At 42.7% G+C, this 27,903-nt stretch overlaps 1 protein-coding gene across 7 annotated transcripts in view; it reads right to left on the reverse strand.

The window, feature by feature from the left end:
• The window catches only part of CDC14B (cell division cycle 14B), a 62,321-nt gene that overhangs the window by 4,478 nt on the left and 29,940 nt on the right, over positions 1–27,903 (reverse strand). For 2 of the 7 annotated variants that reach the window (XM_035099508.2, XM_035099509.2), the window contains exons 5-14: positions 19,368–19,444; positions 18,018–18,084; positions 17,088–17,150; positions 16,632–16,719; positions 15,635–15,865; positions 14,403–14,541; positions 12,190–12,343; positions 11,271–11,371; positions 4,549–4,665; positions 88–144 (exon numbers count right to left, since the gene is read on the reverse strand). In XM_035099508.2, the coding sequence (XP_034955399.1) occupies positions 88–144; positions 4,549–4,665; positions 11,271–11,371; positions 12,190–12,343; positions 14,403–14,541; positions 15,635–15,865; positions 16,632–16,719; positions 17,088–17,150; positions 18,018–18,084; positions 19,368–19,444 (1,094 nt within the window). Of the gene's footprint in view, positions 1–87; positions 145–413; positions 528–4,548; positions 4,666–9,929; positions 10,075–11,270; positions 11,372–12,189; positions 12,344–14,402; positions 14,542–15,634; positions 15,866–16,631; positions 16,720–17,087; positions 17,151–18,017; positions 18,085–19,367; positions 19,445–27,903 lie in introns of all 7 variants that reach the window. The other 5 variants (XM_060280110.1, XM_060280109.1, XR_009558310.1 and 2 more) reach the window with 4 other exon arrangements.

Below are 27,903 nucleotides of genomic sequence, written 5' to 3' on the forward strand. Positions count from 1 at the left end.
AGCAATTCAGATTATAAACAGTGAAGCAGGGAAAGGGGGGGGGAAGAGTTCAGGTCTATAAAGGGAATAGCAGTGGGCTCAAAGTACCATAAGCGCATTTGGTGTAAAACATCCCTTTTTCTCCTTTCCCTCTGAGGCATCAGACTGTAGGAAAAGTAGAGAAAGAAAAGGTAAAGGGAAAACAATTCTTTCAAGACCAACCAGAGTTTAATGCATGAACTACTGTCGCCTTAGTCAGCTTTCAGTTTAAACAAGACCAAATGCAACTAATGATATTAAAAGCAGATGGAGATCTTTTAAAACAAAGTTGTGTCCGTCCGTCCCTCCACAGTTTTTCATGGTTAAATGGTTAAACTATCCCTGAAAGAAATTAAAAGTATTTCTTACTATTTAATTAATAGTGTAGGACTTACGGCGTATTTGATCCTATTCTTCAAGTGCCTTTTAAAATCCATTCTCTCTCCGCTCATCGTGTCAACATAATATCTTGCTCCCTAAACTGCTATCTGTAGCAACATGGGACGACTCTTTCATTTGTAGCAAAGGTTTCCAGCCATTTTCAAGAGAAAGAGGGGAGGGAGTTACTTAAGCACTCTTGAAAACTGCGTAGGAGCTTAAGATCCAGGTTATTATTATTTTTTGAACTGGCTGAGGCAATCAGATGCAGCCATTCCATATAAGTGCTTGTGAACAACCCCGATATAGAAGCAGTTCTACATATATGTAAAGTACTTTTCTAACAATGGTTGTTTCCCCTACAATTATAATTTCTATGCTGTCACCACCCACAAAATGTTTGGTGGTAGCATAGGGCTTTCTCTGTAGGGCATTGAGGGACCTTACACAGAGCACCTGCTAAGGCTGATAAATGTGGCCTAAGCCTACCGTATTTTTCGGACCATAACACGCACTTAGTTTTTAGAGGAGGAAAACCAGGAAAAAAATATTCTGAACGAAACAGTGGGTGTATTGTTTTTGTGGTTCATGCTGTGGCCACAGACATGATATGTGATTTGACGGTGAATTTGGGGTGACCCAATGCAAAAATCCTGAGGATCCATGTGGATTTGTGCTTTGTAACCACATTTGTGCACCATTGCAGCCCCACAAAACTGTGAATGTGTGATTTTATTGGTGCTGGCTATAGCCATGGACATGCTATGTGATCTGATGGTGAATCTGGGGGTGATCCAATGCAAAAATCCTGAGGATTCATGTGCTTTTACCTTCCCCCCTCCCAGGCAACCTCCTTTATTGCAAGCGTCCCTTATCTGGCTTGACAATCAGCTGCTCAACTTCATTTTAACACCCTCTCTCCCTCTTGTTTGCCTTCCTTAGCTGGAGCAGTCCCCCCCCCCCTTTTCTTCTAATTGCTCTCCTCATTGCTTGCTTTAGTACTCTCCTTGCAAGTTCCCTGTCTTAACCTCCCAGCTCCTAGGCAGCCCCCTTTACTGTCAAGTGTCCCTTATCTGGCTTGCTGATCAGCTTAGCTATCAGCTGCTGAGCGGCTTGTTTTCAACACTCCTCTCACTGTTTCTAAATGGCTCTGGTGGAGGGACCCCGCTGCTGGAGCCATGGCATTCGCTCCATAACATGCACAGAGATTTCTCCTTACTCTTGAGGAGGAAAAAACGGTGTGTTGTGGAGCGAAAAATACGTTACCTTGCAAGATCTGTCACACAAGTGTGTCTTGCGTATGTACAACAGATCAGTGTCCTTAGAAGTTCAATCTACTGACCAGACCAAGGAGTGTGTGTGTGTGTGTGTGTGTGTGTGTGTGTGTGTGTGTGTGGGTGTGTGCTAAGCAAAAATCATAATGTGGGAAAAACCATGAAGCCAGCCAATGCTCTCAATTCCTGCAGCCCCTGTTAACTCTGCCCGCTCAGCTCAGCCCTGCTTCCTGCAGGGGGCAGTGAATCACAAGAGCAGTTGCCAGCAAAAATTACAATGCGGGAGAAAAAGCCAGCCAATGCCTCTACATAGCCCCATCCTTATTTCAGACATTGTGATTTATCAGTATATCGCAATGTTTAGCCGGTGATATATCACAATGGTGGAAACCAGATATTGCCCAGCCCTACTGTGTAATATTTAAATCACAATGATCCAATACCTAAAATATCAAATTCATGCAACTATTTAGCCTGTGGGCCCATAACCTACAGACCCAAGGTATCTCCTAAGGAAAGGGCCCGTTCAGATGCAACACAGCTTGAGCCTTGTGCCTGCATGTTCTGTTCTTGCACCACTTTTTCTCTCCTTGGCACATCACGATTGGAGACTTTCTTGGTTAACCAAACCTATAGGGCAGAATCCGTGTTGCACGAGCAGAAATCTGCTCATGTAAGTAAGACTTCACCTTCTCTTCTCCCCCTGCAGCCTCCCTATTTTCTTCAAAGGGTCCTCAGAGAGAAAGGAGAAGGGAAGGGGTGGCACATTTGTGTATATGGTTTGTGCATATCTTGTCTTAATAAGGCAAGATGTAATATCTGACTCTGGTCAAGTAAAAAGTGTGGAGATTGAAGATCTATTAGAGTGCAATGGAAATAAAATGTTAGGAATATTTGAAGACGAGGAAGTTCAAATAAAGGCATACCAAAGATAATAGTAAGACTAGGCAGAAAGGAGGAGGAAAGACAGCCAGCGAAATCAGCAGGTTTTGAGAAACTGGTTCATGGTTCATTCTGCTTCAACAAGCTGAGTTAATAGTGGACTGTGAAAGTAGTGGAAATAAAATAACTTTGAAACAAGCAAATATTAAAAGTAAAAGCAGGAATTATTTCTGCTGAAGGCTTTTAGAAAAATAAGTATCGTCCAGATAAAATTTCATTGACATTGTAAGGATGGGTGGCTGTTACTGTCATAAGGGGTTTCATTCACTACTCTTCTTAAAAATGTAAGAGTAAGACCATGTGCCTTGATAACACAAAACAATAGTGCTACAGCAAGTGGATTCAGGTGAAGGGCTAGTAGAAAACAGAAGAAAAGAACAGCTGGACAAGGGGCATGAAATGCTGGATAGAGGTGATAAAGCTTCTCAACAAAAGGACTCTCACCAAATACTTCCAAGGAGGAAGGAAACTCTTTGCCAAGCCAGGACAACCCTGCTGCCTTAGAACTAGATCATGTGGTTGGGGGGGGAGGGGGAGCATAGAAACCCAGACTAGTATCTCTACTGCAAGAATACATTTCAAAATGCACCATCAACAACCAAATTTACACCCCCCAAAAATAACATGCGTTTTTTCAAACTTTGATGTAATACAATTTTTATTTCCTTCTGTTAAACTAATGGTCAGTCGAATATCTCTTTCAAGTGCTTTGTTCTAAAATAAACAACGGCATAGCTACTTGAGTGTAGTGTTTTGTTTTTGATGGTGTGCGCTTTTGCACCAGCAGCCATCATCTTACAAGAAACGTATTCCCCTTCCTCTCTCACACAGGACACAATACCAAAATAGTGCTTGCCATCTACAGCTCTTTTCCCCCCTTTTATATAAAAAAGTAGCACCTGTATGTTTTTCAAATTGGTGACTGATTAAACATGGGTATCTTTCAGTCATGCAAAATATATCTTAAATACATTAATTAAGCAACAAAATCTTGCAATCCTGTATGTCGACACCCCCCTGATTGTTTTCTATAAATACCATGCCTCCTGCTCAGTTCTTTAAGGTCTTTGCATCTAAGTAGAGGAGGCATTTGTGTAATTTTCATATTCTTATATCTAAGAGACTCTCTCACCCACACAGAAGTCTTTTAAACTTGTTTTACAAGGGGAGGCTGATGGTATAAAAACATATTTTACTGATTTACTTCAGCTTACATTCAACCTTCATACGTGGCTTCTGAGGTTGTCACCCATCCAGGCAGTGGCCAGAGCTGGACCTGCTTAGCTTCACAAAGATGGGAGGCCTCATGTGCCTTCATGATACATGTTATTCAAAACATCCACATTTAACTCAAGTAGTTCTGTCTTGCATACAGTTCTCCAATACATTAGCAAAGGATACTTGGACCCAGGCGGGATGCAGCACCAAACCATATTTTAGCTTTGTGTGTGCGAGCAGCCATGGAATCCTGGTCTCACATGCTCCCCGCTTCCTCTCTCCTCTTACGAGTCATGCCCGTAAGGAGAGCATCATCGGCATCCACTTCTACTTTTAAACTAACTGGCAAGAGCTCTAATTAGTTTAAACTAAAGTTTTAAGTATGCCAGGATCACAAACCACAATTTGACGTGGGCTTATTTGAAAAGGGGACATCCCCTCCCAAAAGCTAAACGTAGTTCCTCCCACCCCTCAAATTTAGATACAAAAATAAACAGGTTAGTTCAAAACGTAAAGAGGGTGTTTCTGACCTCATAGCTGTGCTGAAGGAGGGAAGGGGGAATCTGTGAACTCAAAGATCACTGCTACTTGCACTAAAACTACGGTTCAGTGTTTGTCTGAAAGCAGCATTTAATTCAAGCAGCAGAAGCCTGAATTTTATTTAAAGTTCAGCCTTCATTAATTGACAGTGTCTGCAGGGCAGCGCAGTAGTTCTCACCTTTTAAAACTGCCTTTTCTTGCGGTAGACCTCGTTGTTCTTTTAGAATGGCCTGAAGTGTCAGAATTGCTAGATTCAGGCTGTTTACTTTTCTGAACACTGGACTGCAGAATTACCCTGGAAGGAGTAGGAGAAAGAAATTACGTAAAAGTAAACGGAAATGTACATAATGTACAAAGATAAATATGGCATATAGTTTTATACAAAGATGCCTAAAAGACAGGATTTTGCGGACAACTGTTTTCAATCTTTCCTCATTCAGTCTGTGGTAGTATTCATATATCTGCTCTGTTTTAAACCCATTTCAACTTTTCATTCAGACTATTAATACAGCCAACCATTTTGGGCTCAAGTTTTTACTTCCAATACAGAGATGCAAAGGGCTTTCTTTCTTTCTTTCTTTCTTTCTTTCTTTCTTTCTTTCTTTCTTTCTTTCTTTCTTTCTTTCTTTTTCTTTCTAGTGCAACAAAAGTGCCTTTATGGAGGACCAAGATCCTGGCATACAAACATCTCTGCATTACTCCTGAATGTCTTAGACAAGGCACGGGTGACCACACAATCCAACATATGAACTGATACTATGAAATATCTAAATATAAAAAGGAGAAGTGATTGCCTAAGCTTGACCACTGGAGTTTCTAACCAAAGAAATTGGTTTTTATATACACTGAAAAACCATTTGTGAATCCCTACACTGGGGCTCCTGCTTATTTAACTTGTATGCAGAATTCATCATGCGAAAGGCTGGACTAGATGAATCCCAAGCCGGAATTAAGATTGCCGGAAGAAATATCAACAACCTCAGATATGCAGATGACACAACCTTGATGGCAGAAAGCGAGGAGGAATTAAAGAACCTTTTAATGAGGGTGAAAGAGGAGAGCGCAAAATATGGTCTGAAGCTCAACATCAAAAAAACCAAGATCATGGCCACTGGTCCCATCACCTCCTGGCAAATAGAAGGGGAAGAAATGGAGGCAGTGAGAGATTTTACCTTCTTGGGCTCCTTGATCACTGCAGATGGTGACAGCAGTCACGAAATTAAAAGACGCCTGCTTCTTGGGAGGAAAGCAATGACAAACCTAGACAGCATCTTAAAAAGCAGAGACATCACCTTGCCGACAAAGGTCCGTATAGTTAAAGCTATGGTTTTCCCAGTAGTGATGTATGGAAGTGAGAGCTGGACCATAAAGAAGGCTGATCGCCGAAGAATTGATGCTTTTGAATTATGGTGCTGGAGGAGACTGTTGAGAGTCCCATGGACTGCAAGAAGATCAAACCTATCCATTCTGAAGGAAATCAGCCCTGAGTGCTCCCTGGAAGGACAGATCGTGAAGCTGAGGCTCCAATACTTTGGCCACCTCATGAGAAGAGAAGAATCCTTGGAAAAGACCCTGATGTTGGGAAAGATTGAGGGCACTAGGAGAAGGGGACGTCAGAGGACAAGATGGTTGGACAGTGTTCTCGAAGCTACGAACATGAGTTTGACCAAACTGCGGGAGGCAGTGCAAGACAGGAGTGCCTGGCGTGCTATGGTCCATGGGGTCACGAAGAGTCGGACACGACTAAACGACTAAACAACAACACTGGGGCTCAGGTTTTGCAAATGAACTCTTTAGCTTTCAAAAAGTTATGTGAACTAACACTCTTTTAAAACAAGGTACTTTCTGCTTTGCTGCTATCCTGTTCTCCTAGTGTCCTTGTTTTGTTTACATGCTTTCCGTAGGCAGTGAAGCAGGAACAAACTTCTCCTTAAATTCCTCCACTTCACTACCCAGTTATTACTGGAAAGGGGAGAGATTTCATCAGCATACATTACCCAACTGCATCCTTTCCGCTCCTAGCTGGTGCATGCTCACAGAGGGTGATACTTGGGGAGTGCTCTTTTGCCCTGTGGAGCCTTCAATGTAGAGTTCCTCAAGGTTCAGTTTTATCCTCTATGCTATTTAACATCTACATGAAACCGCTGAGTGAGGTTATTATTCAGAGTTTTAGAGTACGTTGTCAGCAATGTGCTGATGACCCACAACACTATCTCTCCTTTACATCTGCAGGTGAGGCAGTGGATGCACAGGACCATTGTCGTGCCTTGGTCATGGACTGAAGCTCAATCCAGATAAGACCAAGGCATGGTCAGTGGGCGGCTCCCTAGACCAAATGCCTGCTCTTGATGGAATTACAGTGGTACCTCCGGTTGTGAATTAATCCTTTCTGGAGGTCTGTTTGTAACTGGAAACTGCTTGTAACATGAGACGCGCTTTCATTAATGGTGCCTTCCATTGCTGCCATGCCGCTGGAGCACAATTTCCGCTCACATCCTGGGACAAAGTTCGCAACAGGGGGCATCTACTTCTGGGTTATTGGAGTGCGTAACCCTAAGAATTCGTAAGGGGGACAGTTTGCAACCCGAGGTACACTCCCTCTGAAAGAGCGGGTGCATAGCTTCGGGGTACTTCTGGATCCTTTGCTTTCGCTGGGGGCTCAGGCGGCCTCAGTGGTGCGGAATGCCTTCCATCAGTTTTGGCTGTTGACCCAGCTGCACCTCCATCTGAACAGGGATGACCTAACTTCCATTTTCTATGTTCTGGTAATCTCTAGGTTGGATTATTACTGCAATGTGTTATATGTAGGGCTGCCTCTGAGGATGGTTTGGAAACTTCAGCTGGTGCAGAATTTGGTGTCCAGGCTGCTCACTGGGGCAAGACGGTTTGAGCACATTAGGCCAATCCTGGCCTGACAGCACTGGCTGCCAATTAGTTTCCAGGACTGATTCAAAGTACTGGTTTTGACCTACAAAGCCTTAAATGACTCAGGACCGCAATGCCTCAAGGACCACCTCTATTTGAACCACCCTGGACCCTGCAATCATCATCTGAGGCCATTCTTTGTGTGCCTCCTCCACGAGAGGTCCAAGGAGGGTAGCAACATCAGAATAGGCCTTTTTTGCAGTGGCTCCCAGTTTGTGGAATGCTCTCCCCAGGGAGGCTTGTCTGGCACCTTCATTATACCTCTAAGGGCACCAGGTGTTCTCTTCTACCAAGCCTTTGGCCTATTAACAATTCTATGTCCTTTTAAATGTGCTTTTGGGAGGGGGGGTTATTGGTTTGCTCTTTTTTTGTTCTTGTTTTCATTATGTATTTTGTGTTTTCATTTGGTATTTTTTTATGCTATGAGCCACCCTGAGATCTTCAAATGAAGGGTGGTATACAAATTTAAACAAATAAAACCCATATCTTCATGAAGCAAGATTCAGCTCTGATACCAAAGAAGAATTTGCCCCCGTCTGTTCCGGAAAGCAATTAAGTGGGCTGCAATAATATTTCTGTTCAGTGAAACTTTCCAGGAGGTGACTATGGATTTCTTACTTTTTTAAAAAAAATAGTGCTTATATTATTGATATGCTTTCAGTTTATTTCTATTTATTCTATTCTTAGCCACTTTAGATATATAAAAAGGCATTCCTGAAAACTTTAAAAGGACAGTAAAAAATTAGGTCAGCTATTAAAAAATATTTTCCTACACAAAGGGTATGAACCAGTCATTGAGAGGACAATTAACAGAGCAATCCCAACTTACCTTTACACCACAATTGGGGAAGAGGGGAAGAGTGATCAGCTGATACAATGAGAACCAGATCCACTGCTCAGCCATTTCACAGTAGCCAGAGCAGGAGGTGGGGGGACAACAGATTTCATCCCCCTACCAGGGGCTGCTATAGGAGGGAATTAACTACGGCCACCCCATGGCAGGCATTCAGTTTCAGTGATTCTGTGGGCATGCGAGGGAATCAAAGGGTCGATGGTTCTGGTGTATCCATAGCCAGCCCTGATGAGCCCCCTTCTTACCTCCTCCACCTAACATCACTGGTGGAAGGTCTATGCCAGTGGAGATCTAAGTGTCTTCTCACTGGTAACACCTCCATGTCCAGCATAGCAGCACTCCCAGGGACAAAAGATTGCTCCATTGAGATGCTAAATCCCTCTTCTACAGCAGTGATCCCTCCCTCCCCCCCCCCACATTTTGTAAGCGGATGCATTTCATATAAGTGACAGGTTCTGCAAGATTGCAACTGTAGTGGCAACTGCAAAGGGAAGAGACAGTTTAATTCCTCACTGTAATTGCCTCTTTCGCTTTGTGACATGTAGCTGCACCCACCAATTCATTTCACTGGTTGCAATGCATAGCTCATCGCTTCTGCTGTGAGACAAGAAATGTGTCTCAAGTCTCCAGGAATTAATAAAATGCAAGCTATTCTAAGCACATTAAGGCTGATGTTTATACAGTGAATTACTGCATTTTAAAAAATAAAAAGGCAGAATATGCTACTTTCCAGAAATAACACAGAGGAAGACAATGGTCTGCAGCTATAAAGCATCTGTATGAAACTGCTAGGAGCTGCTATCAAGGGTTTTGGAGCAAGGTTCCAGCAATATGTGAATGACATCCAGCTCTTTCTCTTTATTCCCTGCATTGCAGGGGGTTGGGCTTGATTGCCCTGGGAATCACTTCCAGCTGTACAATTCTATGATTCTATATTTATCAAGTTAAGGAAATCATCTATGCCTCATTTCTGTACAGTACGTTTAAATTGGAGCATATAACCTATTAAGATAGTAAGGGTGAGCAGAGTTAAGGACTGAAAGCTGTAATGAAGCACAAGCCGCTCAACACAAGACCTTCTTGTTATACAGGAAAATGTGAAATATTCCAAGGTATCACTAGGGGGCATAAGGCCTCGTTCCTTAAATCGGACTAGTACAATCCAAGACACAACAAAATTTCCTTTTTCATAAACTATTTTACATTTCCATCCTAAATCAGACAGAAAGGTGGGATTTAAAACTTTTATATGCGAAAAAATCTAGAATACCTGCAATCCAGAAAATAGTTTTGTCCTGTTATATTCCTTCACTTACAGCACAATCCTATGCAGCTTTGTTCACAGGGAAGCACACATAGGATTGCAAGTTTCAGTGTCCGACTTGTACTGCACTTACAAAGCACTGTCCGTATCTTTTTAAATCCATAATCTGAGAATCAAAATCCAGCACAGATTACTGAGGCAAGGTAGCTATTCAAACTAGTGCAGAAACTAGGAGATGAAGAAACCACAAACAACCTTTCACATGCCGATACAAGGGAACACCAGACAAGAAAAGAACACCATCCTGCAAACGCCTGGCAGTTTTCGAAGGGCAATTCTAAAGCACACAAATCATTACCAGTTTTTCTTGTAAAAGCAAGTAGCCCAAGTTCCATGATGCCTTACCAAAAAAAGGGGGGGCGGGAAAAAGAAGAAGGCTGTAAAAGCTTGGTGCATGCATTTATGAAAGAGGCGAGCAGGTGAACTTCTGTAAAGAATGTAATAGGGACACACTTACACTATGACTCTGTCAAGGGAGGTCCTGCTGGACCTAGGTTCTTAACCCATCTAGACAGAATAGGAGGTTGGGAAGAAGGGAGCCACACACAATCCACCAGATGGCAATGCTACTCAGGACAGAGACCAGCATAGCTAGGAGACATCTAAAAAGGGGTGAGGGTGGGGAGGAAGAGATGGATATGAAATCAAAGGGAAAAATCAAGAACTCTTTTTTTTAGAAATGAGTGGTACATTTCAGCCAGTTGCAGTTGAAAAAAGGAAAAAAGCTCTATCTGTGTTCTTTGGTGCTGTGGGGTGGGGGGACGGAAATCCCTTCCCTGTTCAAAGGCCATGCTGTATTTTTAGGGAGATTATTTTAACCTTTGTTTGATTTACAGGGTAAATCTAGGAAGGATTCTGCAAATCCCTTTTCACCTAACCCTCCCCCCCCAAAAAAAACTCTGCCTTAGCTGGAAATCAACTGATAGGTTGTCCAAATGCCATTTAAGAATACAATTTAAGAGCCTGCTGGATCAGGCCAATGGTCCATCTAGTCTAGCATCCTGTTCTCACAGTGGCACCCGGGTACTTATGGGAAGCTAAAAAGCAGGACCTGAATGCAATCTCCGCCCTTAAAAACACACAGACACAAAACCTTGTTCATAATATAGCGTGCCAATATTAAATGCGCTCTGTGGGAGGATCCATCAATTAGGCTACATCTGCTTCACTAATAACTGGTCTGCCTGATCTAACAGCAACACCAGCATCAAAACATACATACTGTACACACTTCATACAAAACATAGCAGACAGAGAGATGTGCTGCTTTTCTACATTAAAATTATATTTTTAAAGTATTGCATACTTTTTTACCCGATATGCTTTTTTTCCTAAACATAATACACATGCAAAGCAATTTATTTTGTCCAAAAGCCTTCACTCTCTCACACACAAACACAGGGACCTGCTCCAACAGCAGTTTCCCTAAAAGCAGAAAGCAAGAAACTTCTAAGTTATGGGTAGGAAAACCAATCTTGGAAGGGCCTTGTTTTGTAGCAGTTTTGTTTCAAAAAATACCCTGCAACAAAGAAGCTTTCAGGCATTGATGTAATGTCGATTTAGTAAGTGTTTTGTGATTTAGCCAATGAGCCTGATATGTTAGGAGATGTGAACCTCACAGTGGCAGAGAGGAGAATTTACTGATGATAAGGAAATGAGAAGACTTGGACATCAAGGTGACACCTAGTGGCAATGAATTAATTGTGTGCAACTTTTAGAGTACTGAAAACATATCGAAGAAGTCAGTCTTTAAGAAAGAGGCTTTTGCATTTACAGATGCAAAATAAAATTAACTTACGTTAGTGGAACTGAGTTTCCTTTTGACTGCCGTTTACTTTTCAGGGCACGAAGCTTATCTCCTTGCGTAACTGAGTGCATTTCTTCTTCATCATCACTGTACTGTAAATAAATGGTAAGTCATTGGAATAATTCATAGTATACTTCAAAGTCTTGGTGCTGAAGCATAAAACTTGATGCATACCAGACCACTAGTGAACTAATGAACTTTTCACCTGAAGTAGCAACAGATTTCATAAAAACAACCCTTTAGCATTTTGGTACGTTATCTGTTTATTTTCTTGTTAAAAAGGTAAAGGGAACCCTGACCATTAGGTCCAGTCGTGACCGACTCTGGGGTTGCGGCGCTCATCTCGCGTTATTGGCCAAGGGAGCCGGCATACAGCTTCCAGGTCATGTGGCCAGTATGACAAAGCCACTTCTGGCGAACCAGAGCAGCACACGGAAACACCGTTTACCTTCCCGCTGTAGTGGCACCTATTTATCTACTTGCACTTTGACGTGCTATCGAACTGCTAGGTGGGCAGGAGCTGAGACCGAGTAACGGGAGCTCACCCCATCGTGGGGATTCGAACTGCTGACCTTCTGATCGGCAAGCCCTAGGCTCAGTAAACCCACAGCGCCACCTGCGTTAATACCCACAGGAGGAACCCCCTCTCCACAGCAACAGAAACTTGTGTGTGTATCTCTCTTCTGCTACTCAGAAAAGAATATCTAAATTCAAGTATTATGCCAATACCTCACCTGTAGAATCCTTTCAATCTTGCTCATTTGTCACACATTTTCCCCTATTCTTAGGATGCTTTTTAGGAATAGGAATACAGAAGAGTATACAAAAAGAATCCAACCACTTTTGCTTTATTATACCCACATTTAGCAATGCCCTAAGATTTACAACAGCACAACGTTCGGGTGATTACCGGTTCAGAATCTTTACTGCTGCCAATCTGACTTTTGGAATCATTAATTGAAATATCATCTACTCCTGAAAGAATTTTTGTAACGGTGTATTTTGCCGTCTTTCTTAGCTTTGCACGGAGAATATCACCTTCCAACCAAAGTTCTGACTGTTTCCTGTTACAGAGAGAAAATACAGTAGAAATTACCAATTTCAATTTTTGATTACATGTATAAATCCAAATTCATAGGTCAAACAGAGTCCAGTAGCAGGTGTGCCATCCTCTAATGTGGTACAAAATGGTCTTAATATAGTCATGTAAAATATTTATTGCATTGCCTTCAACTATGCCCTTCCATTTGCATTGTTTTGACCTAGCAGTAGTTTCCAGTAATTGGAAAATGAGATTATTTTTACCAATTCCTCCTCCTCTTCTCTGCAACACCCCCCCCCCCACAAAAAAAAGCAATCTGCTCTGGAGGGTTGGTGGAATCTTTGGAACAGCATGGGAAGTAGTGTGGAGGGATGCAGGGGGAATCATTAAAAAATGTCTCCCTTACATTAGAGTAGTGGATCTCAGCTTAAATAAAAGCCCTTTTGTGAACAGATGGATGCAAACCAGAGTTATTTTTATTTTTTTTAACAGAAACAAAAACTATAATTTTATTCCCACCTTGAAAGTTTTACTGAAAGGCAGGAGACAAACATTTCAGAGAGCTATTGCTGTTGTTTGTTTAAAACAATTAGATGTATTAGTAGATGAGAGGGTTGCTTTCAGTCTGCTGGCAGGCTTAATGAGTGCCGACTGAAGTCTTGCAGCATACTTGTCATACCAATCAGATACTAAGACATCAATCAATATTGATATTTTAATCACTGCATTTTAGACATTTCATTGCTATATCATGTGCATGTTCTTCACCTTAAAAAACAGTAATGTTTCATTTCATTTTTGTATACACTTCAGTAGTAATTCATATATATTGAGGTTTCTACCCAATTCTGTGCCATAGTCTATGATTCTGAGGTTGAGTTTTCTGTTTTCCTTTCCTATTTTTTAAGGCTTAGTGAATGACAGTCCAGGCAGAATGTGTGCGCAACTGCACAGGCTCTGCGATTTCAGCTTCAGTCAGTAATGCATTCAGCTGCTGAATTCTACTGCATACCCCACAAGTGTCTCAGGGGGGAAAAGGGGACATCTAATTTTTTCTCATGATAGAACAGTAGCCATTTGGGTTGCTGCGATGTTGTGCAATTTTATGGTGCAATTTTCCCCTGAAAAAGGCACTTTGGGGTGGGGGAGGGGCTGCAATCTCGCATGGTGCCCTAAAACATGGGATTTTTGGGTTCTGTGCCTGAAGAAAGCGTGATTTTTTTGGGGGGGGGGAGCTGCAGCACAAAATTACTTAAGATCACAGCAACCAGATTGGATGGTGTGCTCTCACAATAAAAAATGGGAAGATGGTGTCTGAGAAGACGGCATCCCTGATTTGGGCTTCATAGTGTTGGAAGGTATGCTACTGATGGGAATGCAAGTCAAAGACACACAGCTCTAACCAGATGCCGGTGATTGTAGGCAGCTTATACTGCAGTTTCCATTTCATGTGTAAAGCAGCAAGCAGCAGACCAAGCCAGCAGTCAGAATTACCAGTGTCTTTAGAAGGCACATAGCCAATCGCTGCTCCCTATGGGGGTAAAGGGACCCCTGACCATTAGCTCCAGTCACCCCAGACTCTGGGGTTGCAGCACTCATCTCGCTTTACTGTCCAAGGGAGCTGACCTACAGCTTCCGGGTCATGTGGCCAGCATGACTAAGCCGCTTCTGGCAAACCAGAGCAGCACACGGAAACGCCGTTTACCTTCCCGCCGGAGCAGTACCTATTTATCTACTTGCACTTTTGGGTGTGCTTTCGAACTGCTAGGTTGGCAGGAGCAGGGACCGAGCAACGGGAGCTCACCCTGTCGCGGGGATTTGAACCGCCGACCTTCTGATCGGCAAGCCCTAGGGCTCTGTGGTTTAGACCACAGCGCCACCCACGCCCCCTCCTATGTGGGTAACTGCTGTTTTATGATCCTAACCTCCTTTAACCTATATTCAATATATCAGAAGGCAGAATGGTCATTACCAATTTGTGTGAGGCCAGGTCCCGGACACAGCATGCAAATAATTAAATAGTTTCAGCACTGATTCAATCTTTTGGGGGTGGTGGTGGGTGGGTTTAAAGGCTTACTTACTTTAACAGGAAGTGCTGCTGCGCTCCAATCACAGAGCCAGGTCTGCAGATTCTAATCCAGGCAATAGCTTCAGCAGCAGTCATCCTGTAATGCTTCATAATGTAACAGGCTATAAGTGTGCCAGTTCTGCCAAGTCCAGCTGCGTGGGACACAAATAAGCTTGTTCTTTTTTTCTGGCTTTTGCAAGCAGATCCTCATTCAGGCTTCATCATGCTCTTATGCTCCCTCTGCAAACCACAATTGCTTGGGCCCTACATTTCATAGGCCAGGCCTTCACAAAAAGGAACCCCAAGCACACCAGGCCATGTATTTGGTATGTGTGTGGGGGACACACTATATAGCTCAGTCATACATCACTTGCATGCAAAAGTTCCCAGGTTAAATCCCCAGCATTTCCAGTTAACAGGCTCCATCGGGATGCAGATGATAAGGTTGCCCTTTTTCTGCCTCTGGAGAGCCATTGCCAGTCAGAGCAGACAGCCCTGGACTAGATGCACCAACAGTCAGGCCTGCTATGAGGCAGTTACCTATGTTCCTATTCTGGCTTGAGATAATACCTTTTTCTGTAACTGACAGTATCCTCTGTGGTCAGCTCAGAGTGCCCTGTTGATGTATTTTATAAACAAATTTAAACAGCAAATGCTTGAGCAGATCCAAGCTTGAATGAAGCTCCTCAGCTTTCATCAATCTCTTGGAATGGTTAGGGGATGCTCCTGAGCTGAGCCACCTGTGGCCCTCTGGGGAAAGGGGGGGGATACCCAATTTTCAAAAACTCTGCTCCCTCCTAACCCCAAGTTGCTCCCAGCTCACCCCATTCAGGATGTGCTCCCCAACCTGTTTGGATTCAACACACTGTATTTGTAATCAAAACTTTCTAAACTGCACCAAATGCATACCTGGACATAAGGTGGCAGTCAAAAGTTTGTTCTGGAAGGGATCTTTCAAAGTTTTTGATACCCACATTTGTAATATACAAAAAAGCAAACTGAAATATATCCATATGTTATTCTGTAAGGATGTTCACCTTTATTATTACTTCTAAAGGTTTGAGCTGCAGATTGTCATTTTTCTCCCCCCAAAAAACTTTCGCAAGTTATCACTACCTCCTGGGTTTAGACCACACCGCCACCCACGTCCCTACAATGGCTGAACTAAGTGATGGTTAATAATGCATGCTGTGAATGCTATTCCAAAAACTTAGTGTCCATTACTTTAACTCATGATTCCTGTACCTTTGCAATGAACTGCTATAGCACCTTCGGCATTTTCACAAATACTTAGGAATGATCTGACGATGGCATCATTAGGTATACTCCCATCAGCAAAGAAAAGCTCATGGTGCTCAAACCCTGCATCTTTAAACCTCCTTGCATCATACACTCTCTTGTTTAGACGGATTACAGTGGTAACATTATGTCTTCTGAAGTAGGGAAAATAGGCCTCGGGGGCATGGTGTGGGTAACCTGGAAGAAAGGAGCCAATGGACATTTACAGCACTGTAGAACAAAATATCAAGCAAGCCACCAAAAATACCCCACCAAAACCTATCAACCCAGCCTGTTTTCAAATACTGATTTCTATACAGCCATCCCTCGGGTTAAGTACGCTGCGGGTTACGTACTTTCAGGATAATAACGCAGCGGACCCGGAAGTGTTTACTTCCGGGTTCCACTGCGTGTGCATGCGCGGAAGCACTGTATTGGCGCTTTGCACATGCGCGAAAGCGCCACTCTAGATATGTGCTTTTCGGGGTGCAAATGGCACCCCAGAACGGATCAGGTACGTATCTAGAGGTACCACTGTAGTTCAGTGGTGTCCAACCAGTCGACAGGTAGATCCCAGGAAGATTGCGGTCGGTCGCGGGATCCTTATCGATTACGGGATTTAAAGCAATGTATAATGAAGGTTTGCGGCCCCCGCCCCGTCTCTACGTAGCTTCAAAAGGGCAATCGTTTCTAGTCTGCTGCCAACATTAGTTGGCTTTATTGTTTTGTGTGCTTATTAGTGTTGTAGTTAATGGTCAACCCTTCCCCCCCCCCAAAAAAGCTCAACAACTCTGGCCTTTCCTCCCTCCAATGACAATGGGTAGATCACTGCTAGTTGTTGTTTTTTTTATACTGAGCGTAGATCACAGTCTCTTGGGAGTTGGACATGCCTGCTACAGTTGATAACGCAATAACAAAGTAATGTATTGTTTCCGCCGCAAGTGCCTCTATCTTTTAAACATACCATTTTCAATTTTACTTCTTGAGTGTGGTCCACCAAAGGCAATGAATTTTTTTGGTATTATCCAGTTAAAGTCTCCATTTTCAGCCCTCTGTTAAGAAAACAGATGAATTGTTTACTTCATCCCTAAAATATCCCTGAGATTAGTCACATTTGCTTTGGTATACATAGTGAGGATGACGAGGAATGCTGATGTAAGGTTTTGAAGAATAAGAATGTGTAATTCCAATTTCATCTGGGATTATAGACCACATGCTCTCACACTGTCATGCGACAGCCTTAAGTGTATTGAAACATCTTTTTGTTATTTACCTTACTTTCCTTGACTCCACATACTTAGATATAGACTATCTTGAAAACAGAAAAAATCAAGAGCTATAAGTAATGCATGCCAATTTTAAGCAAAGACAGTCTCAGCAGTAATTATAAGTAGACATCAGTAAACAGAATGATGCTTACCTCATAGTGCTCATATTCATCTACATCAAATGAATTGAAATCAAGGAAGCCATACCGCAAAGCCTAAAATTTGTAAAGAGTAGCTTTAAAAACAACATAAGCCTTGTAGAATGGACCATAATTGATTACTTTTAGTCTGCCTCTTTTACCATTCCATATTATCTACATTGCCTGGACTAAAACTTTACTTATGTACGAAATTATATATGTGAAGCACTCAGAAATTGCTATGTGTTATTATGACTACTACCCATGCATTCACTTCTGCTCACACAATGGAACTTTTCCAACACTATCTTCCTCCTCCTCCTCCTCCTCCTCCTCCTCCTCCTCCTCCTCCTCCTCCTTCTTCTTCTTCCCCTCCTCCTCATCCTCCTCATTACAGCCTCCCCCAAATCCAGTCACTTCAGTCCAATTTACTTCTTTAAAACCATGGGTCACCACAAAGCTAATAAAAATAGACAACAGCTGGCTTACTGACCAGTGAAAGCCCACTCCTGAGGGCCAGAGGACCCTCTAGAACAGGCATCCCCAAACTTCGGCCCTCCAGATGTTTTGGACTACAATTCCCATCTTCCCCGACCACTGGTCCTGTTAGCTAGGGATCATGGGAGTTGTAGGCCAAAACATCTGGAGGGCCGCAGTTTGGGGATGCCTGCTCTAGAATGATGCATTGTTTGGCATGAGAGGCTGCAAGAAGAGGGGGATATATAGAATTTGGGTGGGTGGGAGGCATCTTGCAAACACGGAAGTGCAATCTGATCTCACTATGGATCCAAACCATAATTGTGGTTTGGCTTATTTCCCCCTCTTCTTAATTATCCAAACTTTCGGAAGAGTAATATTTCAGATTTCAAACTGTCCAGAATCCCATAAGGTTCTGATCAAAGTACAGGGTTCCAGATCACACATGGAATTTACTTTACTAACCTTATTTATCGCCTGAAAACAGTCGAGCAGCGTTAGATGAAAACTGCAGGTACCAAACGCAGCATCCCTGCAAGGCACACAGGTGTGAACTCAACGTTGGCCAACTTTCCTAAGGAATTCTTTTTAGGCTTCTTGACTTGGCTACAACACACTCTAGCTAGTGATTTCTATTAGTTGACAGCAAGCAGATAAATGTCAAAAGGACATTTGAACTGTTCCCTAGTTTTGTGGCACACAATTACTGCTCTTCCAGCAAAAGCCAAATGGTCTCTGAGTATGGGCACTGCTTCCCTAAGCCACACCAGTGGAGCAGTGATGTGGCAAGGAAGGACCTTGTTCTGGCTGGTTGCCTTGCTCTCTTGGGTCGACAGCAAATGCGAGAGAAATGGCAGAGAGGTCAGACTGGCTCACTCCGCTAGCTGGAGTCTGCCCATCCTTGCTTCCCACGGCCAACCTGCCCCTTTCTTGAGAGCTCTCCAGCCATCAGATGCCACATGCTTCACTGAGGCTCATGCTGACCACCATGATGAGATGAGAGGAGTACTCAGGTCAATGCGGGGAGCATCCTGTGCCAAGCTAAGTCCCAACTGCTCGATTCGTTTTCTGGAATGATCTGCCCTGCATGTGTGTTGAATTCTCAGCTCTGTATTCCTCTGCTATGCTAGGCACTAGTCAGCCACAGGTGGAAAAATAAATTGCTGCACTTGGAAGCTGTGTTGTCATGGGGGGCAAAATCCACTAGCCACTTAAGTAGCTAGCTTGGCCCCCTATCAACCTTTGAGCCTGTGGCTGCAATCCAATAAACACTTATCCGGGGGGTGGGGAGCCTTGCTGAACTCAGTGCAGCTTGCTTGACATGAATAGGATTGCACTGTGTGTGTCTACATGTAGAGCACTCCAATCTATCCTACGAGAAGTGTTCAGCTGGTGTAAACACAAAACTGTATTTTACGGATCAGTAACTAAACAGCAGTGTTAAAAAATTGTTTCCTTGACACATTTTGCCATAGCAAATTGCATGGGGCTCCCCTATCTGGTTTATTTTTGTTTAAGGATAGCAAGTCTTGAGCACACATATAAAAAAGATCTAGAAAAGTCTTCACCAATCAGGTGCTCTCCAGAGGTTTTGGGGTGTAGCTCCCATCCTCCCTAACCACTGACCGTATTCTTTGGGGCTGATGGGAGTTGGATTCTAACAGCATCTGGAAAGCACTAGGTTTGTGAAGGCTGAGGCAGGAATTCCAAATGGGCAGGGGATCAGCTTCTCCCCCTGCCCTGCCCCACCGGCCAAGAAAGGGTAAAATGAATATTTTTAAAGGATGGGTGGTTTCAATACATGCTTTCATTTACCTGAAAGGAAGATATGTCACATTTTCAGACACTAAATGCCTGTATATGTTTTCTGGAGATTCCCTCAGATATATTATCTATTTTGGAAAGAGAGAGGAGAAAAAAGGGAAAAAACATTCATATGGTACTTTAAAAGTTACCTATAAGGTAATATTCTCTGCAATTCCCCCACCCACCTAAGCAAGGCCTACAGTAGAACAAAGGATAGCATGCATATAGTGATACAGTGGACTGGCTATAAAGTAAAATGGCGGTCAGTACAATACCAGGAAAAATGGAACCAAGAACCATTCTGCATACATTAATACTATTCAAGCTCCAGAAAGTGTTATTGCAGTAGAACTGCAGATCAGAGTTAGATTCCAGTTCATAATGTTGCAACGTTTTCTTCATGAGCCATTAGCACATCCCAATAAATTTTCAGAACCATCAAATGGGTCAGTTTTTAAACTAACAGGATTGGCTACAGAAGGCTTTGCATTGCACAGCAGTCTGGCATGTAAGCAACCAAGTCCAGGATTATGGTTACTACTGGTGCAACCATGTTGGGTACTCAATTCACACAAACTGCTTTTATCAAGAAGCACAGCACCCACATGATTTGACAACTCTGGTGGAATCCACACATCAGCCACAATATATCAGCTAGGCCTGACTCTCACAACCAGCCTACGCCTGCTTGCAAGGGTGAGACTCCTATCTGTATTACTTACTTTTATAGTGTGGCAAATGAATAACCTCTGGCATTGTACAACTAACTTTGTCAAAGTCATACAAGAAACAATCATTTTAAGTCACCATCAGCACAAGTCATGAAGTGTGACTATTCTCATTCCGCCTACTGAATCATAATTTTAAATGCTAAACAGTTTGCAATGAAAATTTACAGGAATACACTCCATTAGAAATGAAAATATAAAATAGAGCACAGGCAAAGTTTAGCAACTGTGCAAACTTCTATCAAGTTTCACCCTCCCCAGTTTTTAAACCTTAAAATATAATGCTAGGTAATACAATTTTGCAATCAGCCTTCCTAAACAACTGTGCTCTCCTAATACACAAAACAAAGGATAAAATTATAGGCAAAAGATAATTCAGCAGCTGCAATTCTTGATTATCCAATTAGCATTCCCAATACAATATGGCTGTACACAAAGCAATTATCCATTGCACGGACTGAAGAGACACACCATGTTTCAATAACATTCAAGTCCTGTTTAGATGAACAGAGGCTACAGAAAATAGCACAGCTACGGTAGGTAGCTTTAGTCTCTGGAGTTACTGGTCTTATGAGGGGACCCCTGTTTACATGGCAATCTGTATTCAGTTACTTCAAAATGTGGGGGAAATGAGCATTGTTGCACTTGGGGGCCCTCCTGCACATTCTGATTAGTGGGGCGCTGGAATCATGTCACAATACCCTGAATGACTGTATGTTCAACAGCACAAGCTATTACTGTTAATCTTGAAGGAGAGTTTTGCTAGATATAGGCACTGATGGAGTCAAGGTATAACAGAACACCCCCCCCCATGGGCTTGGAAATCAGAAGCATTGCACTTGGAAAGGTAAAGGTAAAGGGACCCCTGACTGTTGGGGTCCAGTCACTGATGACTCCGGGGTTGCAGTGCTCATCTCATTTTACTGGCTGTGGGAGCCAGCGTACAGCATCCAGGTCATGTGGCCAGCATGACTAAGCTGCTTCTGGCAAACCAGAGCAGCGCACGGAAACGCCGTTTACCTTCCCGCCAAAGCGGTACCTATTTATCTACTTACACATTGTGCTTTTGAACCGCTAGGTTGGCAGGAGCAGGGACCGAGCAATGGGAGCTCACCTCGTCACGGGGATTCAAACCGCCAACCTGATTGGTAAGCCCTAGGCTCTGTGGTTTAACCTACAGTGCCACGCACTTGGAAAGCTACCTTGCTTAAATTTCTTCTTAAGAAATGCAGCTTCAATTTGCTTTGAACACAATGCTGTCCTACAAACAAGTAAAATACTATTGCAGAAATGTGTGGGTTGTTCGGGAGTTGCTTCTACGTAAAAGCTGAAGTGGGATGGAACATCTGCTGTAAAACCTCCCAGTCTCAATTAATGTACATCTGCATCTGCTGGGTGAGAGCTCTAGACAGTAAGGCTGGAAGTTCTGGTATACTTCGTAAGTGATAACCTATTAAAATCATGTCCTAACAAAGACCATCTCTTCAGTAAGGATGTTGCAATGGTATCATAAGGTGAGGGTGGGGGTGGGGGAATCAGTGGAAGAAAGCACTTTTCTAATGGGGGACATCAATTGTTAAGGTCACCACTTTCACCATGATTTATCTGCCAGAGCTGCCTCCTCACCTTGCTCTAAGACAGGGGTGAGGAATCTCCAGCCCATTGATCCATCTTGGCCTGCCAGGTCATTTCCCTTCACAAGCCACACCACCTATCCATCAGCTGACAACACTAGGTGGTGTCCGCAGGTGTTGTGGGGCCAATCCTGCTGGGTTGTTGCTTTCCCACTGCCTTCTTTGCAGGGAATGTGCTGGTGAAGCAGACCTCTCTACCCACTACAGTGGGCCAACTGAACCAATGGATTCAAGTTACAAGAAAGGAGATTATGGCAAAACATCAGGAGGAACTTCCTGACAGTAAAGAGCTGTTTGACAGTGGAACAGACTCCCTTGGGCGGTGGTGGACTCTAGTTTTTTAGAAGAGGTTGGATGGCCATCTGTCATGAATCCTTTAGATGATATTCCTGTATTGCAGCGGGTTGGACTAGATGACCCTCGGGGTCCCTTCTAACTCTACAATTCTATGATAATACGATTCTATGAGAAGTCTAATAACAACCTCCCTACCAGGCACTGAGTCCACAACTACATATTTTCAACAGTACTTCAGCAAAACAATCTCCCAGATCATTCTATGGCCCACTGACATGAGCCTATTTAGCATTATTACTTTCCCCAGTTAGGCACAAGCATGTAAAAACATTACAAAACTTCAGAACAGGTTATGTTTTTGTTTTAAATGGTTTTGGATACAAGTGCGCGCATGCTTGTGAATGTATCATCAACCAATAGCTTTATTTTCTTCAAAACTCAGCCCAAGGTACCGTGCAGAAAACACTAGCTGGCTGTAACCCTGGTTAAAGGATTAAGAGTGGGTAATCAGACTTCACAATCCCTGCCCCAATTCTTCCCTGCTTTGGTGTGTATTCCTTCTGCATACTAAATCATTGGTACAGATACCAAATCATTGCATAGCTAGGAACAGAGATTCAAGTGCAAGAGGGAAGGTCCATTCCAGAATCCTTAACCAAGGTTAAGAAATGTGTAGCAGTTCATCTGCACCTGTTGCAGGAAGTATAACTGAATTGGCATTTCTATACCCTATCAGTCATGCAATATTCTGGGGAAATATAAATATACAACTGGTCTGAGTTAAAGTTAAAACAGTTGACATGGTCAAGAGCGCGCGCGAGAGAGAAACCTGTGGAAGTTAAGTGCATATTTTTATTTTTAGATAAAGTAGAACTTTAAGCCCTTGTATTCTATATATTTTGTTTTGTTTTTTACATAGCAACTCTTCATCAGCTTTACAAAAGAGTAGGAAAGAAAGCATCACAGAAAGACAGAAAACAAATAAATAGAGCAGAAATGACTTTCCTAAGCCAAGGCACAAACGTAACTCATAAACTGTTTACAGTAATAACACTGTGTAAAAACAGACTACAGAAGCAACTTGCCCAGTCGGCAGAACCGGTACCCTGGCTTTCTGGCAGTGGGTTACTATTGCTTTCTAGGAGGGTTTATGCGGTTGGGAGGTCAGCGCAGTGCAAATCCACTGGTAGAACCAATCTGGCACTCCTGCCAGTGTGTTTGCACTGCTGCGCCGACCTCTCAGCTTCCTAATGCCTCTTGGTAGAGAACAGCAACCCACCTGCCAGGAAGCTAGAGTAGCAGCTTCACAAGAGACAGCTTCTGTAAATAAGTATAAAAATGAAAAGGCACAGAAGAAGGCAAACATTGAGACCTTGCAGAAATCAAAGAAGAAGAAGAATGCATATTATTCATTGGGAAAATAAGATACAACCACACTGGTGAAATATCTACCCTTAGAGGGAGAGAAAACATTGTAAGGAAAAAAAAACCCTGCACAACCCACTACAGGTTTTAGAAAAGAGACAGGACACAAATACACACCCACCCGTTTGCTTAAATGTAGAGAAGGCTATGAAAGCCAACACAAGATACACAAGAAACCCTGCTGGTATCAAATCCCCATGCATTAACGTAGAAATTTTTAATTTAATTTCAGGTACTACTGGAAGTACTAATGGAAAGGTTAGATATTTGAATGTTACATCAGCAGTGGTGATCCTGCTTCAGCAGCTCCATCTAAAATAAGGTTACATCTAGAAAAATTGGCAAACTGAACCTAGGAAGGATTAAGAAGAAGAAGAAGAAGAAAACCCAAAGAACACAAGAGCTGAAGGAAACTGCTTACCCTGAAGGAAGAAGATGAGAAAATAAAGTACACAGAGATGAGTCCTGGAGATGACCTGAATTACAGCAATTCTTGAGGGTAGGACCCAAGAAGGGTAGCCCTCCAAAAGGACATAATTAGTGCCAAGCCTGAGAAAAAGAAACACTGTTACTAAGTTAATGCAGGATTTGGATACAGAGCTGAGATGGAGGCAGGAGACAAAGGAGGAGGAGAGGACACACAAGAGCTACAATATTTCTGAGTTAAAACAGACAAAGAGAGTCAGAAGAAAGGATATTAACCCGTGAAATAATACAGGAGATCAAAACCACCCACTTCAGAAGTAAGCTCAAAGTATATTTCTACCTGCTGACAAAGAACTATAAACCTCTCTAGCTAATGCAGTTCTGCCTTTTAAGTATGAACAGGCTGGTATTTTAACTGAGCAAAGCTAAAGCTATGACGCCTATTAGTTTCATACAGCTGCGGTCATAGACATCAATAATACCATAGGAAGACAGTAAAACTTGCCATTTTAAGAACTGTCAAATTCTCTGTGCATAAAGGACACCACACAATGTCTAGAAGAACAGCCACAGTGACTAGACAATTAGCACAACAGATTTACTACTGTCTAGTTAAAATCCCAGTCCTACTGAAAATGTTCAAGTTTTCTACAAACATCAAGCAAAAGTTTAAATCCAAACAGTGGAAACAGCTTAGTAATACAAAGCTCCACTAGGTAGCAATGATTCAGCACTAAAACGACACATTTCTTACATTAAATACAAATGCTACTCCTTCTTGAATTTGTTATAATTACCCCCGTAAAATGGAAACACTGAGAACGCTTCCATATGACAGGGCAAGCCACGAAAGCACTGGCTCTTGTATTGTCTGTGTTATTATTTTTTAAGAACAGTGAGCTAATTTTCAGTAGCTGATAAAGAATCTCTCCCTTTAAGTGTCGGGGTAAGTTTTGGCAGCAACAAGAACTGCTGCTTTAAGAAGTACAAAAAAGCATTACTGCTGTCACTTAATTTAAAAGACAGCACTTTATTGATAAATGTATGTAGTGTAATACATATTTTCATATGAATTAGGGGAGTTGTTCAACATGTGATCGTTCCAACAGGGCAAGCAATTCAGTTTGCCAGGCTGAATGGCCCCCCTCTCCTCCCCCTACACACTGTTCTGGGGGTTCTTCTGAGCTCCCTGAGCCAATTTTGGGGGACATGGGAGAGGAGGAGAAAGAGGAAAGGCTTCCACTGACACGACTCATAAATTGAATCCTGCCCAAAGAAAACAACATTTTTGTTTTGATTTGTTTTGTCTTAGATAGTGTATGTATGTGTTGCAGCAGGAATCACCAAAGGAGTCAAGAAGGAATACCTCTTTTTTAATTACACCTGCTATTTGAAGCTTTTATATTAATTAACATTAAAAAAGTGTTGCGACTAATTGAAGGCACATTTTTAATTAGTCAAAATGTGTTTAGCAAATAATCTAACCAATTGACCAAACATTTAAGAAATCTAAAGGCAAATAATATCAAAGAATCACATGGGGAAACTATGTTCAAGAATACAATATAGCAGGCATCCCCAAACTCGGCCCTCCAGATATTTTGGGACTACAATTCTCATCATCCCTAACCACTGGTCCTGTTAGCTAGGGATGATGGGAGTTGTAGTCCAAAACATCTGGAGGGCAGAGTTTGGGGCATAGCTGCCAAGTTTTCCCTTTTCTCGCGAGGAAGCCTATTCAGCATAAGGGAATTTCCCTTCAAAAAAGGGAGAACTTGGCAGCTATGGCTTGGGGATGCCTGCAATATAGCAGTTGCAAGGATAGCTCTGGAAGGAGAGGACCACACATACAGTTGCATTCAAATCCCCTTCTAGCTCTAACTTTTCCTGCTTTGTGACAACTGCATAATGCACCAGTGTAGGCAGGGTTTGTTGCTGTAAGTTAGACAGGACAAAACAAGAACTATCATAGCTGTCAAGTTCTCCCTTTTTTTAAGGGAAATTCCCTTATGCTGAATAGGCTTCCTTGCGAGAAAAGGGAAAACTTGACAGCTATGAGAACCATATCCATGCCAGCGTGTGATCATTGCTTAACAGGGGATGAATAGTGTAGCTCTTTGAAGGGAAATCCTGTGCATGCTGAACTTCCACTCTGCTGGAGAAGAATTCTGGACACACCATGCGACTTTCAGAAACAGTTAGCAAACCAAGCCACACTGTACAGAGCAGCTAATATCCCTTTGAAGACTGGAGAAAGAAGGATCCAAACCTATTGTATACAAAAGGTATCTTCGGTATGAAAAAAAGTAGTGTTACAATTCAAGAAGCTTTTAAAGCAATTTAAGCTTTGTGCAGCCTGGACATATCAGAAGGAGCATTATTGTTGAGAAAAATTATTTTCCAACTTTCTACCTTCAGCACAGAACTCTTTTCAGATTGGCATGCCCATTTAAGCAGTTCGGCACACTGCAAGGGATTATAGAGTACGCTGTAGAGAAGGAAGTTGTCCCCAACCTGGTGCCTCCTCCTTATGTTTTGGACTAAAAGTACTCCCCACACAAATAACTTGCCCTCTACCCCAGGGGTGGCGAACATTCTTCAGCCTAACAGCTGGAGTCCCTTTTTGGAGAATCTTTTGTGATGGGCAGGGTCAGAGGTAAAAGTGTGGTCCATTCCATCCATGCAAAACTCAGTGTGTTCAACCCTAATTTCTGCTCCCTTCATCCAAGCAAGCAAGAGGCATGGTTACACAGTTCAAGTTCATATTCATACTTCAAGTTCAAGTTCATACTTGAGGAGTATGCACAGCAGTGCCAATAATGGATGTGGTCTGGGGAAGAGGGAGAGAGCATGGCTCCAAGGGCCAGAGAGGCATAGAGGGCCACATTTAGTCCCAGGTCTGAAGCTTCCCATGCCTGCTGTACCCATTGCTGGGACTCTGTGGTTACTTGAATGAAATGTACTTTCCACATACAAATCTTAACTGAATCATATACTCGAAATTACACTAAGGCTGCAATTCTCAGCACATTTACTTGAAGGTTAACACCATGCCGATCAGCAAGACTTACTTCAAAGAAAGTATGTTTAGGATGGGAGTGTTAATGTGAAATGTATCATTCTTTTCAAAAAATATGATCTGTGAGAGAAAGCTCACCCTTCACCCTATGAATGCGCGTTGCCCCTTCTGTGCCACTGCACCCATGTGCCAGGAGGTAATCAAGAACAAGATGCTCTTCAGGAATGCATGTCCACCATTACTGATTGTCTCACTGATGTGCCCCTTCATGTCCAAGGAAACACAGGATTTCCTTGAACAGAGTTTGGTTTATTACATGGTTCCCATTCTTTCCCCTCCATTAATACTGATGCATATGGGATTACGCCTCCAGTTGTACAGGGTTCATTCTAGAAGGATGCTCTGGTCTGGTGCCATGGATATGTGTCAAAGCTATTCTGCCTTCCCAAGTCTACACCTGTGCGCTTTATGGCTTGTGTTTTTCATTATGCTCACTTTTACTTTTTTGAATTTGAAATGTGCCAACAAAGATAAATTAAAAGTAAAAACACAACTATTCCTCACCGGCATGGTTTTTCCTCTATTGTATTTTAACACTGGTCCCTCCAACTAGCCCCACTCAATTCCCAGCTGTCCCAATTCAATTGCTGTTTTTAAAAAGTCTTTCTTCTTCTTTGAAACTTCAAAACCCTGGGCTGTTTATAAAAGGGTATAACTAGATCTACCAGTGGGCCTGATCAGTGTATTTTTCCCCCCGAAGGTGCTCAAATGTACACAGTACTGGCAGCATTTTTTCTAAAAGAAAAGCACTGGGCCTGATCCTCATCTTCCTCACAACCCAGCTTGTCAGGTTTGTCAGGTTGATGTCCTGGACTCATCTGTCAATTACCTGCCATCACAATGACCATCAGGTGACTAGTTTTTGCACTGATCTGTGCATGGAAGCCAGGACAGATCAGCTGAGCACTGGGGCTCGCAAAGAACTGCACTTGAGGCTTTGTAGGTCCAGTGACATT

Source organism: Zootoca vivipara, chromosome 11 (genome assembly GCF_963506605.1).
Source record: "Zootoca vivipara chromosome 11, rZooViv1.1, whole genome shotgun sequence".
Taxonomy (NCBI): Eukaryota; Metazoa; Chordata; class Lepidosauria; order Squamata; family Lacertidae; genus Zootoca; species Zootoca vivipara.